Source organism: Lutjanus erythropterus, chromosome 4, assembly GCF_056507025.1.
Source record: "Lutjanus erythropterus isolate fLutEry1 chromosome 4, fLutEry1.hap2, whole genome shotgun sequence".
NCBI lineage: Eukaryota > Metazoa > Chordata > Actinopteri > Lutjaniformes > Lutjanidae > Lutjanus > Lutjanus erythropterus.
Genome location: NC_139320.1, coordinates 19,809,293 through 19,823,688, shown reverse-complemented (window position 1 = coordinate 19,823,688; position 14,396 = coordinate 19,809,293). Strand labels below are relative to the sequence as shown.

Here is a 14,396-nt window from a genome sequence, read left to right as displayed (position 1 = left end):
TTTTCCTGCTTGCCCCTGCACTCCTCAGACTGAACAATGGTCCACTGATCTATAAATATGCCAGCAAGAGTTTAAAATAAAACAAAACAGGACCACTGACAGTTTCTTTACCAGTCTACTTTATTGCATTTTCCATTGCACCCAAGTCTTAGTCACATGTTTCACTCTTCATTCAACAAAGTGCATTGATTAGACAGCAGTATAGGCAGAAGTAATATTAGTGGTGGTGGTGTAGTTTGCAGGGCTGCAGTATGTGCGTATTTCCTTTCTCATGTGGCTGTTAGAAGTCTTAGTTTGCATTTATATATTCAGTTGATTGAAGGACTCATCTAGGCACAACATTGGCAAAACCTCTGCGATAAAAGCACAGAACACTTACTGTAGAGTGAGTTATGAACCTCTGAATCTGAAGTAGAGGCCACAAACGAAGGTATGCCAAGGTAATATTTTTTTGAAAAGGTCACTGCCTCTTTGTGTTAGAAAACTAGAATTTCTAAAAGTAAAACATGAGAAATATGTTTGAGTTCAACAAAATAACTGTTTTGCATTTTACAAAAGCTACTCATTAAAAACAAACTGACACCACTAGGCTACTCTGCGCGTTTTCATTACAGTATGTCTCTACTTGCAAAATATAAAAATTAAGTCAACATTGCAGTCAAAGGGGAAAGGGGAGGAGGGGGGACAAATGTGGGTTAGGACTTTTCAGTTTGGATGGCGCCTTCAAGCACATGAACGGCTTCCAGTGGGGTCCAGTGCAGCCTTGCGGAGAGGTGAAGGGGCTGTCTGACGGGGCAGAGGGGGTCAAGCGTCAGGGGTCAGGGAGAGACGGAACAGGAGGCTCCTTCAGGCTGAAACGGAAGGCAAACAGATGAAGAAGAAAAAAAAACGAGGTCACACATTCCCCAGTTGTCTGTGGTGGCTGAGACAGCCACCACCAATGCTACGCCTGTGCCACCCAGCGTGCCCGCTCCTCCGGAGGCACATCTGAAGCTCACTTAGCAGCTTCCTCTAACAAGGCATGACAGAGGCTCGCAGGGGTTGGGAGACAGCTAAGAGAGGAGCATTGCCATTCCTTCAAAGCTTTGCTGTGTGGCTCCTCCTGCAGTGGGTCATAGATGCCTGACATGCAGAGAAGGACTAAAAGACGGGCTTTGAAGATTAGGATTATTATTATCATCATCACCATCGTCATCGCTGCCACTGCCTCAGAGGAACAAAAAAAAAGAGAGGAATTGTGGGATGTTTTTTTGTTACGGCTCCAGATGATCCCCAGGCACTATGTGTGCTCACTGAAGCTGTTTGTAGATGGAGACAGCAGTGGCAGTCCCTTGTAAATAGGCTGCTGCATTATTTTGTTTCCTCTCAGTGAACACCTCAAAGTGCATGTCACCATACAAACACCAAGGTGACACAAGGAGAGTATCATCGTTAGTATGTGAGATTTATACATCTCATAGATCCTTCATATGTGCAGTACTCAATGTAGATAAAACAGAGAGGCTGTGTAATTGCCTGTTATTATTTGGTATCATTTGATTATATGGCAGGGTCAAAGAGGCACACAAAAGCAAAACACCTTAACCCTATTTCTGAATACAGGTTTATCTTTTTAAATGATCCAGTTACATAAATGCCAAATATAAAGGCAACACCAAGGGGACCTATTCATGTTGTGGTAATGTTTGTTACCAATTCACATAATGTGTTACTGCCCTCCAGTGGAAAAGCAAAAGCACTGAAACAAAGCAGTGGAGACGGTGTACTAGTGTTTTACCTGGACAGCAGTAAGTCAACATCACTGACGTCTTCTGGCTTTAACTACTCAGCCTCTTCCTCCTGTTAAAATAAATGATCACAAATTAATAACATATATTTAAAAGGAAAACAATAAAAATGTATCAGAATCTATGTGTTCTGAGTTACTTTCTGTAGAACTGTGCAGTTATGTGATAATAGCTTCTTTCAGATGTTTTTAATCGCACAAATCTTTGTTTGTAGGAAAATTCGACAAAAATTGGTGCAGTGTATGTTGCTTGTTGTTTCCTGGGTCAGATCCTTTGAGCTTAGTGGATTTAAGAAAAAAGATTACAGTTGGATCTGCTTAGTTTGTTGCGTAAATAAAAACAAGGATGATTCCTCTGACAGATGGTGTAAAAAAAAAAAAACGAGTGCTTTCCTCTCTTTTCAAAAACGTCTCATAGTGCTCTCCTTGAGACTCCCAACTCAAATAAAGTCAGGGATTACTCAGTTATCAAGATGTTCTACTAATGTGTATTTGTCTCCAAAAAGATCTATCCTCTTAATGAGAGTTTTCTGCAGGCATGTCAAACACAGGCAACAGTTCAAACATGGCAAGATGGATTTCACTCGTTGCTGTAATACTACCTGTGTTTCTTCCACGTCTTCTTCTTCTTCCTTTTGAGGTGTGAAAAAAAGAGAAAGAAGGGGGTTGTGTGAGGCCATGAGGTCCAAATGGCAGGAAAGTGAGAGGACTTCACATTAGTTAGTGGTTGAACTGAGGACGGGTTAAAAATGGAGAAGAAGTAACCCGAGAGAAGTGCAGTCGGTTGCAATAACAGCAGGGATGAGAGGAACTAAGGACACCTACAGATTTTTGCATATCCTGATATGACCTAAGAGAGACAAGAGCGGTGCTTAATGCAGTGCACCATGTACAGTGTTTTAGATTCTGAAACCAAAAGTCATTCTATCTTGTGTTTAAGTGTAATCACTAAAGCTGCAGTGCCTGAGAACAGTTTGATGACTGCCCTCTTGAAGTAAACAACACATTCACCAAGGGACAAAGGGAGCTGACATCAATATCTATAATTAGATGCCACCATCACTAGATTCCATCCTGTCGTACAGCTTAAGATGGAGAGTGCCAAGCACTATCAAATACATCTGATCTAACGTGTATATTTTTATGTGTTTTTTTTTCTCCCTAGTATTGCACAATAACAAGAAGTGCTCCATCTCATCCGTCCTCTTTGGAACTTGTCACATCCACTTTGTTTCAGAGTGCTCTTGGCAAAAACAAACAAAAACCATGACTTCTTAAAAAAGAAAAAAGAAAAAAGAAAAAAAAAAGATGTCCCCCCTGTCAAGTCAGAGTGTCCACTCTCCACACAAAAACATAACCAAACTGAAAACACATCCAAGTTATGCTCATGTGCACATGGGCAGAGGTGAACAACCACAACAAAACTTTCCACCTGTTCTCAAGGCATCAAAACAAAACAAATAAATATGACCTGCCAGACTCAGAGAAAATGCCTGAATGAATGCTCGCTGCAACACTGAAGTAACAAAAAAGATTGTGTGGTGCCACCTATGAAGATCAGAGCTGGGTCACATTCCCACATTGTGCATGACACACAACTGCTAACTGGGAGAGACAGTAGAAACATTTGCATAAACCTGTACATATACAGTCTTTGTAAGCAGTCAGATCATGCATAAAAATTCCACAATAATTCACACCATGCCAAACATGGACAACGACTCTACAATCCAGTTATACCTCTTGTACTTCAGCCTCTTCTTCTTCCTACGGAAAATGAAATTACGTGGTGTTAAGAATGTAAATGTCACAAAGATGGAGAGACGACTGTCGTAATTCGGTACATGTGGTCCATATGTGGATTTCATTTTTGTTCCCAAACTAAATCCACCTAAGCTTTCTGAAAAATATTGTCTATTGCGTATCATGCTGCACACCATCAGGCATCTCCATGGAAAAGAAGACCATGCAGCACACAGAGAAAGAGAGGAAGAAGAAAGAGGAAGGACAGTGAAAACCTCTAAGAGTCTATAAGCCTGAAAATACAAGACACCACAAACAACAGAAACTACCTCACTGCCGTGTCCATCCTGCTCCTGCAACAGAGGTGGGACAACGACAAAACAGACGGAAAGGTAGAGAGGAAAGAAGGCAAAGCAAAGCAAAGCAGTGAAGGACACGTGACGGAAAATCAGGCACAGGTTGGAATGTCTCAGAGAAGCAGAGCTCTTTTCACACAGCATCGGGACTATTTTTTTTTTTTTTTTTTTTTTAACTCAGACTGACTTTAGGCTTCAAAGCACTGTAAGGCTGGGTTGCACCAACAAGGATTAATTTTTATATCTGATTATATCATGGCTTAACTTTAAATTATGTTCACAAAATTTAAAATGTAATCCAGTATTAACTTACACTTGAGGTTTATAAATGGCTGCCTTTATGAGATGGACTGAGCAAGGTATCTACTTCCTTGATGACAGTTAAGGGACAGACTCAACCCAAATGATTGTCTCTTATTTCTTTCAATTCAGTTAATATGTTAAAATGGTCTGCCTGTCACTTTTAATTTTCTTGCCCATATTATGCCATTAATTTTGCCAACAAGTTTTTTCTCAATGGAGGAGAAATTAGAGCTGCTATGCCACGCCATCATGTGCAGGCTAACTAGGCTAACTAATGTGTTAGCTGGCTAGCAGAAAATGTAATGTTTTAATAACGTTTTAGTTAGCGAGCAAACACTGTAACATTTTGTTGACTTTCTAGCTAGCTCACAAACAGTGTAACGTTTTGCTAACTTTTTAGTAACATAGCAAACAATGTAATGTTTGAACTTTTTAATTAGCCAACAAACAATGTCACAACTTGTTTACTAATGCAGAGCAGCCACAATTCAATTACGCAACAGAGCTCTGCTTAAATTTAAACCTGGATTTACTAATTTAGATGAAATTAATCCCTTTTAAATACAACTCAGTGTATAGCAGGTGGATCCTGGTTAATCCTTTGGGCCCTGGTTAAGTCTGAGCTCTCTAGGAAAGTTAACCCAGGGTTAAACAATGCTGTGAGAAAAGCCACTGAATTATCTGAGTCTTAACATAAAAACTTGCAACCCTGTCCTAATGGTTTAATGTGCAGTGTGACACAGTGTGTGAACATGTGCATGAGTTTTAGTTTCAGAAGAGGAAGATTTCCAGGGTTTTCAGGTATGTGCCCTGACAGGTAAAGCCAAGGGAAAAAAAAAAAAAAAAAAACAATATTCAGTGATCTGGATTATGACAGCTGGAGAGTGTGAGGGCACTGTTTAGTGAGATTTTAGTCAGTAAATCAAACTGAGACTGCAAAAGGGAATTTCCCCTGTCCCCAGTGGACATTACATCACTGTATGGGAGTGCATACTCCGAAGTTTATTCTTGAGTGAACATTAAAATAAACCGTTGAGAACTTACTGTAAAGCCATTGCAAACTTAATAAAACTCAGTATCAAAAAAACGTGACTTATGTAAGTAAAGGGACATTATTACCTCTCTAAAAATGATTTTTACATTGGTAATATCTTAAAGACAAGAACTCAAAGTCATACTTTAATCACCACTTCATACAGAATGTGAGTGAAAACACTTGATGTAACATGCAAAACCACTTGCTATGGCCTACAGTGTTGTTCTCAACCTTGCACTTTATTCTAACTCTTAATTCTGTTTACAACGATGCCATGCTTCTCATCCAGCTACACGATTGGTCCCTTTGACCTAACAGCATGGCAAACTATGGAATATTTTGGTAAACTAGTAAAAGAGATAACTGACGGAATGCTTGATACACCAGGAGGGGGCGAAAGAAGCAAGAAAATGACTGAAAGAGATATGTGACTGAAAAAAAGCACACGGCGAACTAAGGTAGGCTAGAGGCAGGTAAAAAAAAATAAAAGATATCACGTGGATCTACCTCAAGCTGCCGAAGCTCTTCTTCCTCCTAGAGGGAATAACAGATAGCAGGTCAGCAGGCTGTGTGGGGAGCAAAAGAGCATCACAGGCATGCACTTTAGAAAAGTCTCCTCATTTAAAATGGGAACTAAGGGGATAGTTGAGGTTGTCAGGAAGCAGCTACAAAACTGGGAAGAAATGAGGACGAGGATGTTAGCAGAAAGAGGAAAACAAAATGATGATTGAGTAGAGTGATGACAGGAGAACAGACGGAGGAGAGGGAGAGAAAGGTGAAGTCTTGAAGTGAGCAAATTCAAACAGTATACGGATGAGTGGGAACAGCAGACCAAGGCCCCGTCCCCACCCAGCCCAACCACAGCAGCCTTCCCTGATCTCTGCACCATCAAACCCACACTGCTGATGACTATATGGAGGAACCGTAGAAAGAGGCGATCACCGACGCACAGTTACCTCTGACTGCAAATCCTCTTCCTCCTGGAGGGAGCAAAACGAGAGATGGACAAAAGAAGGGCGAAGAAGGGGTCAAATCCAATACGGTGCGTGCATGAGGAACAAGAGTGGTGCAAACACCAGCAGAAGGACCTCTGAAACTGATACAGCTAAGTGATGTGAACTCCAGTGGTAAAAGGACTTGAACACAAACTGAGGAAACATGCCAATTCTTAAATTCACCAATTTAGTTACTGTGTGTAACATGTCGATCAATTACCATGAGTAAAGTGTTTCAGCTGACCCTTCCTAAGTCCTTCCCCTTTTTGCGCTGAGCTGAACAGTTGAGAAAGCTTGGTCTGGTCAACTTTCTCTTTTCCTGTTTTCTGTACTTCTGTATGCTATATGCTAGGCTCACCTTTGTTAAAAAGAAAATAAATGTTCAAGATGGTCACAAGATGCTGCTGGAGGACCAAAAGCCAACAAATATGGTCACATCTTAAGTTAGCTAACGTAAACAAATTGCTAGCTAACTAGGTAGTTCACAATATATGATTAGCTAGTGTTTTGTTACAGAGCAAAATGCTAGCTAATTAGCTAGTTAACAATTGATGTATATTATTTAGTTAGTAAGTTGCACAGAGCAAAAAGGGGCGGGACTAAGGAAGGGAGTCAAATTGTGTAAAATTAAACACAAGATGTAAAACTCTTTAGTTAAATGTGGAAGGTGACATTTCTAAAAACGTCATATATAATGCATAATAGTAGTTAAATCAACAGTCACTGGCCCAAATGTCTTTTTTCAATATTTTTCTCAGTGTTGTGGGGCTGTTAAATTAGTTTGATGGCACAGATCCTAGGCTTTAGAGGCTACAAAAACAGGGGAAAAGGTTTCAAGCATTCAACTGCTTGTGCACAGATGCAAAAAAGTAACCACTGCCCTTGAACAGAGAATGGGAGAGATTAAATAAAGACCTGCACAGTACTCGAGTTACTACACAGTAATTTACAGTCACAGTGTGTTGTGCTTCTGAATATGGCTGATTGGCTTCTGTCAATTGTACGGAGTGTTAGAGGTTATTAGCCCTGAATCAACCATCAAATACTACATTAATAGCGAAAGAAGATTAAATATTTCAACAAATTTCATTGACCAAAACTTTTTTTTTTTGTGCAATACGTGTTTACGTAAACAATTAATGTGAAATAGAATTAGTGATTTTAAAAAGGATGGAAAACTTCTTGTGTCTTGTTTAAAGAGAAACCCTCATCAATAAATTAATTTTGAAGCTTTTAAATCGATGAACAACAACAATAATCAGACTTTTCAATATCAAAGGGCAATTCATTTTTAACATCATTACAAATGCAACTTTCAGGTGAGAATGAAAACGAACCATAAATTAATTTGACAGTTAATACAAACGCTAGAAGTTCAATAAATGTTAGTAATCAGACAGGTTCACTGGCTGGCAGACACAGCTGGGCTCTGGAGAAGATCGGTTAGTGCACTGATTCTAAACCAGAAATGACTGACAGGAAAGGAAAGGGTTAATGAACATTTACTTAATGTATTTCACATGCATTCCATTAAATGTAATCATTACCGTGTCTTATATTAGCTGGAATTAATGAAAAGGAACATGTTCGAGGTCTATTGAGTCCAGGCTCGTCTCACTACTGAAGTGAAGTTGGCACAAAGCACAGCTGGTATTAACTGCTATTGTTGCTGTGGTTTGATTTTATTAATAACGACCTTCAGATTTAGCATCAAGAACAAACACCCAGTGTCTCTTCTTACCCTGTCTTCATCAGCTTCTTCCTGTTTAGGAAAAGAGAAAGAAATCGCTGAAACACATTGTCCTTTAAGTGTTAACTGTAGCACAGTGTGTTCATAAGTGTTTGAGAAACCTACCTGTTCTTCTTCAGCTACACGAGCCTCCTAACAGAGGAGAGAGGATAGCATTAGAGATGTTTAACACACACATAATACATACTGTAAATACATACTGAAACACAGCAGCAGCCACAGATCAGGCTTATTGAACCAGACAAAGTGGGGTGTTTGTAGGACCTGACACACTTTGATCAAGACAGTTGACACTGAATGAATATGCAGTGAAATGCAGCGTGGATCAAGACAAGTGGGAACAAAGTCATCAGCAAAATACAAAGACACATGGAGGTAAATAAAAACAGACAAAAACTCATAAAAAGTTGTAAAAAATACAACAGTAAAGACGTCCGGTGGTGCAGTGGAACGAGGGTGAACAGAATTGTGACACATTTTTGGTTAATAAATATCTGAATCCAGAGAGACTTGACGAGGAGATGCAGTACGAGGACGACAGGAACTTAAAAGGGAAGCAAACCCTTAACGAGGAAGAAAAGGATGACATTAAAGGGAAAGTGGAGATGCTGAGGGGAGGAAAAACAGAGCATTCCAGGAATGATGGGAAGATGGACGAAAAGACTTTCAATTCAAAACATTCAAGGGACGGAGGGAGAGACACAACTATGGGACTGTGGATTCTAGCTAAGTGGCAATTACTGTGTCTTCTGTGACCTCGTCTGATTCTTCTTCTGCCGCCTCCTCCTCGTCCTCTGCAGGAGCCTCGTCTCCTTCCATGGCTTCATCATCTGCTACCTCCTCCTCCTCACCACCCTCACCTTCCTCTTCCTCGTAAGCTGCCTGCTCCTCTTCTTCGTGTGTATGCCCGTTGCGCTCCTCCTCAGGGACCTCCTTATTGTGAAGCAATACAACAACAACTAATGGTCAAGTAAAACAAACGACGTAACAAAAAGACAGTCAGCTTATCAGGAGACTTTTAAAAAAAAACTTTAAAAGTGTCGGTCAGTTCTGGGAATAAAGTGGAGAGGGGAAGAAGTATTAGCAGTTAAAAGGTGGAGACTGGAGGGTCAGTGCTTTGGATAAAAATCTTAAGTTTAGAAACATGCATTATGAACAATCTCTATACAGCTGAGAATCCATCGTGGCCTTAAAGCAATAATTCAGATTTGGGCAAATACAGCTATTCATGTTCTTGGCAAGAGTAAGATGAGAAGATCAATACAAGTCTCACATTTGGATGGTAAATATGAAACTCAGTTAGCTTAGCTTAGCACCAAAAGAAAGGGGGAACAGCTAGCCAAGCTACGTCTAAAGCTCAGTAATTGAAATATTTTATCTTAGTTTGTTTAATCTGTACAACTGAAATCTGTATATAACAATTTGCCATTTTACGAGGAGTTATGTGCCAGACAATTCAAAATTCAACAGACAAGATATAACTGGTACTGGTAGATGGACTTTGTTAAAAAAAAAAAAAAAATCAGTTGAGTTAAAAAAATAAAAGCCCTTCAACATTTTGAAGCTATGTCAATATCCTGTAATGCAATGAGTAAAGCAAATAAATGGAATAAAATTCTGCTTGCGAGGAATGTTTTCTCATATCCTGGACTTGAAATTGGAGGATTTAAATATATCATTACATTTTAAAGACGGACAGGCAGGGAGTTTCTTTTGGGAGGAAAAATTGTTAGAAAGTCACCGGAATCAAGAAATATATGAGAAACAAAATGCTCTTTAAAAGTAAGCATTGAACAAATCCATAAAAATGAAACAAAAATTTCACAATGCGAACCAAACACAAAGAACTTCATAAAGTAGTTATTATAGAAAGGATTGTAGGAACATGATGCCTCACAACTCTGTGGCAGTCTGATCATAGTGATGCAATGTCACAGTGTTATAATGACAGCTCAGTATATAGTGTTAAACTTCTCACTCATGCAAAACACAGAAAGATTAGTCAATGTGATGACTCGGACAGAACGTCCGAGAGGACAGTAAGAATCTGATCGTGTTGACGTGTGCGGTCAGAAGGGAAATCATTCAGTTATACTGGATGGAAAGGAAACAGTGAGACACAGTGGAAAGAAACAAAGCATGAAGGGGGGGAAATGAAAGTAACGACGGCATTACTATTGAGTCATCAATGTTCTCCTCTGCATTAGTTTCCTCAGCATGGGTCCCGTTCTCCACAATGGGTTCTTTGTCGGCCGCCTCCTGTGTCAATGAAATGATCAGGTTTAACGTGAGCGTCTCATACTGAATCAGGGCTTGAGATTAACTGTTTGGGTCACCGGCCAATATGTCCTCTACATTCTGAAGTTACAACTACTCTGAATATTGTCAGATCGAGATAGTTAAAAGTCCATTGTATCCGTTTCAATATATTTAGCAGAAAATTTTAAAACGTAACCCATTTGGACAAATGTGATTTAAGCCTCCTTCAGTCTGAAGTAGTCATATCTAGATTCTGATTCAACACCCACCAAGTTAGGTGTCAGGTGATATAACCTGACACCACTCAGAGGTGAAAGTCAATCCCATTTTCTTCCGTTTTTTTAACAGTACAATGACTTAAAGGGATAGTTAAAATTTTGTGAAGTGGGGTTGTATGAGGTAAGCATTCATAGTCAGTGTATTACATTAGATGCCAATCAGCATGCCCCCAGTTAAGAGAGGCAGCTGAAGTATTAGCGCCAAAGCTAAGCAATGTACTGCTGTGGACGGGGTCAGGAGCATAACGTGTTCAGCCATGTTAAAGGAAGGCCCGCCTAAAAAGATCTCTGTCAGTTTAAGTGTAAACTATGTTTAAAATGTTTTCACTGCTTTACTTTACTGTCAGACAGCCTTTTCCACCAGCAAACAGTCGTTATATGAGCCAAATATTTCTCTCTCGAAAGCCACCAGACAACACTGGCAAAAAGTGTAATTTTACCTCACAGAACACAGGAGTTGCTGATCTTCTATTAAAACACCAAAGTAACACCATAATGTAAACCAGCTGTGCTAGATAAGAAACTCCCCTATTCTGTGAGGTGAAATGATGTTTAGCTTTGGGGACAGCGATATTTGGCATTTTTCAGATGGCTAAAAGTTTTGCTTCTGACCCTGTCCACAGCAGTGCATGACTTAGCTTCTGTGCTAACAGCCCATCTGCTTCTAGAAAACTGGGGGCATGTTGACCACAATCTGCTGTAAGTAATACACTGACTATGGATAAATACCTCACACAACCCCACTTCAAAAAACCTTAACTATCCCTTTAACAGTGTACGTTTTTAATAAAATGGCTTGATATACATGAACAGTGAAATAATCTGTGCAATCCTCTGTGTGCTGCTGATCAAACACTGGAATGGTTGATTTTTTTTTGTTATGTTTTTATATTTTTAAAAAAGCTTTGTCTCATAAGTGTAGTTGAGTATTTATCATCCTGATTACTGCTTGATGCAATGAATACGGTTGTTTGCATGGCTTTAAAATTTAAAATTAGGATATTTATGTTATTAATATCTTAAGTCTTCAGCTGACAGTTTATCATAAAGTCACATAATATTCACAACAAATAGTTATCTGAAACAGAATGATTTATATGTTAAAAAATTCTGAAGGACAATATATTAGCTCTTTGGTCAAACACTGTTGATGCTGTCCCAATACAGCAGATTTACAGCCTAGCATAGAGGTAAAATCTGCAAGATTATTATTACTTTTTTTGTAAATGCATAGAAAAGAGAAAATAGTTCCAACCTTTGACCCAGGAGGAGGGGGCAGCCCCAGGAAGGCATACACTGTGTTGTCCTCCTTGGCTTCGAAGAATGTGTCATAGTCCTGCATGAGAATAAAAGAAAACAGTCTTTAACAATTCACTGCATCTTTTTTTCCTACTTACTCATCATGCACACTTACAGGAGCAGGTTTTCACGTTGTAGTACTGACACGCACAGTAAGTTAAAGAGATAATGTGAAATATACTGCAAATTTTGAAGTGCAGTCTGTAGATGTCTGACAATGAAAGTGTTTCTGTGTTCTTACCCCACAGTAGCTCTCTTCGTTGAAGATCTGTGGGGGCAGGGGGATGCCATTAGTGGGCTTCTTCTCAGAGGGAACGTTCTGCCTCATCCACATGCGGTTCTCCTCGTTGCAGGCGATGTCCAGCTGAGTGTAGTCCACTTTAATAGCCTCCAGGAAGCCGACCACATCTTGCTGCTTCTTCTTGATCTGGGAAGCATAAAAATAAATAAAATCAGACCTGACTGCATGGTACGGTGGGAGAAGACTGTAGCGTCACATAATAATTCATACTAAAACAGCCTCAAAGATGAAAAATGCATTCAAGAATACACATGCACCATTTCATTTTCAAATCTGGTACACGACACTCCCATCCTGGGGCTCAAGTGATTAAATTCCAACTAATCTGATCATCAATTAGTTGCTAAAACTGTTTATCAAGCACAAATGCCAAAAATTTGTTTGTCCTAGCTTCTCTCTGTTAAATTATTACCGCTTGGATAGCTTTGTGTGTTAGTTTGATAGAAAATGGAACATGAAGGTGTCATTTCGTCATTTGAGAATTTGTGATTATCTATTACCTATGAAGTATTTTAGATTTAAACATTTAAATATTAGTATATGATCATTTAAATTATTTAAGAGCTTTTCACAGATGCCCTGGCTGAGTGCCAAGGGCCGCTATTTGAGAACCACTACTCTATGACAGTCAACAAATGTCCTAGTGTACTGTCTTTCACTTGAGGACAAAACAAGGCAATTGAGGACATCACCCTGAGCTTAAGGTAACAGAAATGAACCATTTTCTGACATTTTATTGACCACACAACTAATCAATGAATTGAGAAAATGATCAACAGATTAATTGATGATCAAAATAATCATTAGCTGCAGCTCTAATTGTGTTTGACTGACAAAATTATAGTCAAAACAATTACAGCTGATTGATGATAATTGAAATTAACAGCTAGTTTCAGCCCCAATAAACACTAAAAAAAAAAGCTTAAAGCCAAAATGGTGGGGTCTGGGTTTTGTAAGACTGGTCATTTCTTTACACAGTTTGGGGACCTTGCACCTGTGATACACTGGAAGGAAGACAGAATAATGTGAGACAGGCAAGCATGCAAATAAATCAACTCAGAGGATAAAACCCAAGTCTTTCTTGCTTGTAAGTCAACAACTGAGCCACCATGGACTGGTTTAAACTGCTTATTTAGCTTTGCCAAAAGTAGATCCAGAGGATGAATCCACCCCTCCCTGCTCTGGTTATCATGCCACCGACTGAACAGGTTCTTGACGATATATCTGATCACAGATGTTATGAAAAGGCCATTTCTTAGCGGCATGTCCCAGCACCGGGTGTGAGGTCTAAAAGCGTCCGTATATCGGGGTCCATGACATGAACAGCTCAGGGAGCCCCTGTTCTAGAAAGCTCTACAAGTGAATCACAGCGACACAATCAAACAAAGCTGTGAAGCACCACACACCCCTCAATCTAAACATGAATCAGCCACAAGCATGCCAGCGGGTTTTAGGCAGGCAAAATAAAAGGCGACTGGCGTTAATTTCGAGGTTGAACGCTCTTCAGAGAGTGTGTGATCGAAAGTCCAGCTTGGTTTAAGGAGAACAACCGGCAAAGTTCACTTTAATGAGAGTTGAGTCACACGGGCTGAAAGCTTACCGCAGTGGATCCCGATGAAGAGGCGAGAAACACTTTAATAACCATTTTGTTAAAATATATTTAATGCAGAGAATGCAACAAGTAGGCTCTTAAAGGAGCACACAGCTTCCCCTATTATTAGAGCGCACCGAGGACGGAGACATAGCACTGAGATCACACACACACACACACACACACACACACACACACACACACACACACACACACACACACACAGAGCTAAGGTTATTTTTGTCCAGGCTCCATTAGTGCAGGATTGGCGGGTTGGCCCCTAGGGGCGCAGCGCCACACAGACTGATTGGCAACTTCAGCTGTCCGTCGGCGCGGGGGACAGCGGAGTTCGTCTCCAGCTCCTTGCTGAGTGCATATATGGACAGAAATAGCACTGACCAGCACTATAGGCTGTAAGTCTTTGGTTTCCAAACGCAGGACCTCGGGCCTGTTTGGGGTCCTTGAGCAGGTTCCTCAACAAAATGGGAAATGCTACGTCATTCAGCAGTGGTTGATAAAAAACTGTGACATGTTTAACTGAGTATCGAGGTCTCACTCTTTTTGTTTAGAGTCTGTGAAAAACACAAAGTAATAAAAAAAAAAACAAAAAACTAATGGCTAGGTGTTTCCCCTTGACCAATTAGTCTGCAGGTTACCATGACAACTGTCTTTACAAAAAGGCCCCTAGCAACTGTTGCT

General features: G+C 39.9%; 1 protein-coding gene across 36 annotated transcripts; it reads right to left on the bottom strand.

Annotated features, from left to right (window-relative positions):
- Nucleotides 1-102: 102 nt before the first annotated feature.
- sh3bgr (SH3 domain binding glutamate-rich protein) lies at nucleotides 103-13,890 on the bottom strand. 36 transcript variants are annotated; one of them, XM_084717295.1, is made up of 14 exons: nucleotides 13,707-13,890; nucleotides 12,047-12,232; nucleotides 11,762-11,842; nucleotides 10,145-10,228; nucleotides 8,726-8,902; nucleotides 8,075-8,101; nucleotides 7,961-7,981; nucleotides 6,181-6,204; nucleotides 5,732-5,758; nucleotides 3,859-3,882; nucleotides 3,527-3,553; nucleotides 2,389-2,418; nucleotides 1,778-1,839; nucleotides 103-851 (listed from the first exon to the last, which is right to left on the bottom strand). In XM_084717295.1, exons 1-13 carry the CDS (start codon nucleotides 13,749-13,751, stop codon nucleotides 1,822-1,824), a joined length of 771 nt encoding a protein of 256 aa, XP_084573421.1. In that variant the 5' UTR covers nucleotides 13,752-13,890; the 3' UTR covers nucleotides 103-851; nucleotides 1,778-1,821. The 36 variants fall into 36 exon arrangements, with proteins under 36 accessions (XP_084573421.1, XP_084573383.1, XP_084573384.1 ...); XM_084717257.1 differs by lacking the exon at nucleotides 10,145-10,228 and having other exon boundaries at nucleotides 8,711-8,899; nucleotides 13,707-13,889; XM_084717258.1 differs by lacking the exon at nucleotides 10,145-10,228 and having other exon boundaries at nucleotides 8,726-8,899; nucleotides 13,707-13,889.
- Nucleotides 13,891-14,396: the final 506 nt, after the last annotated feature.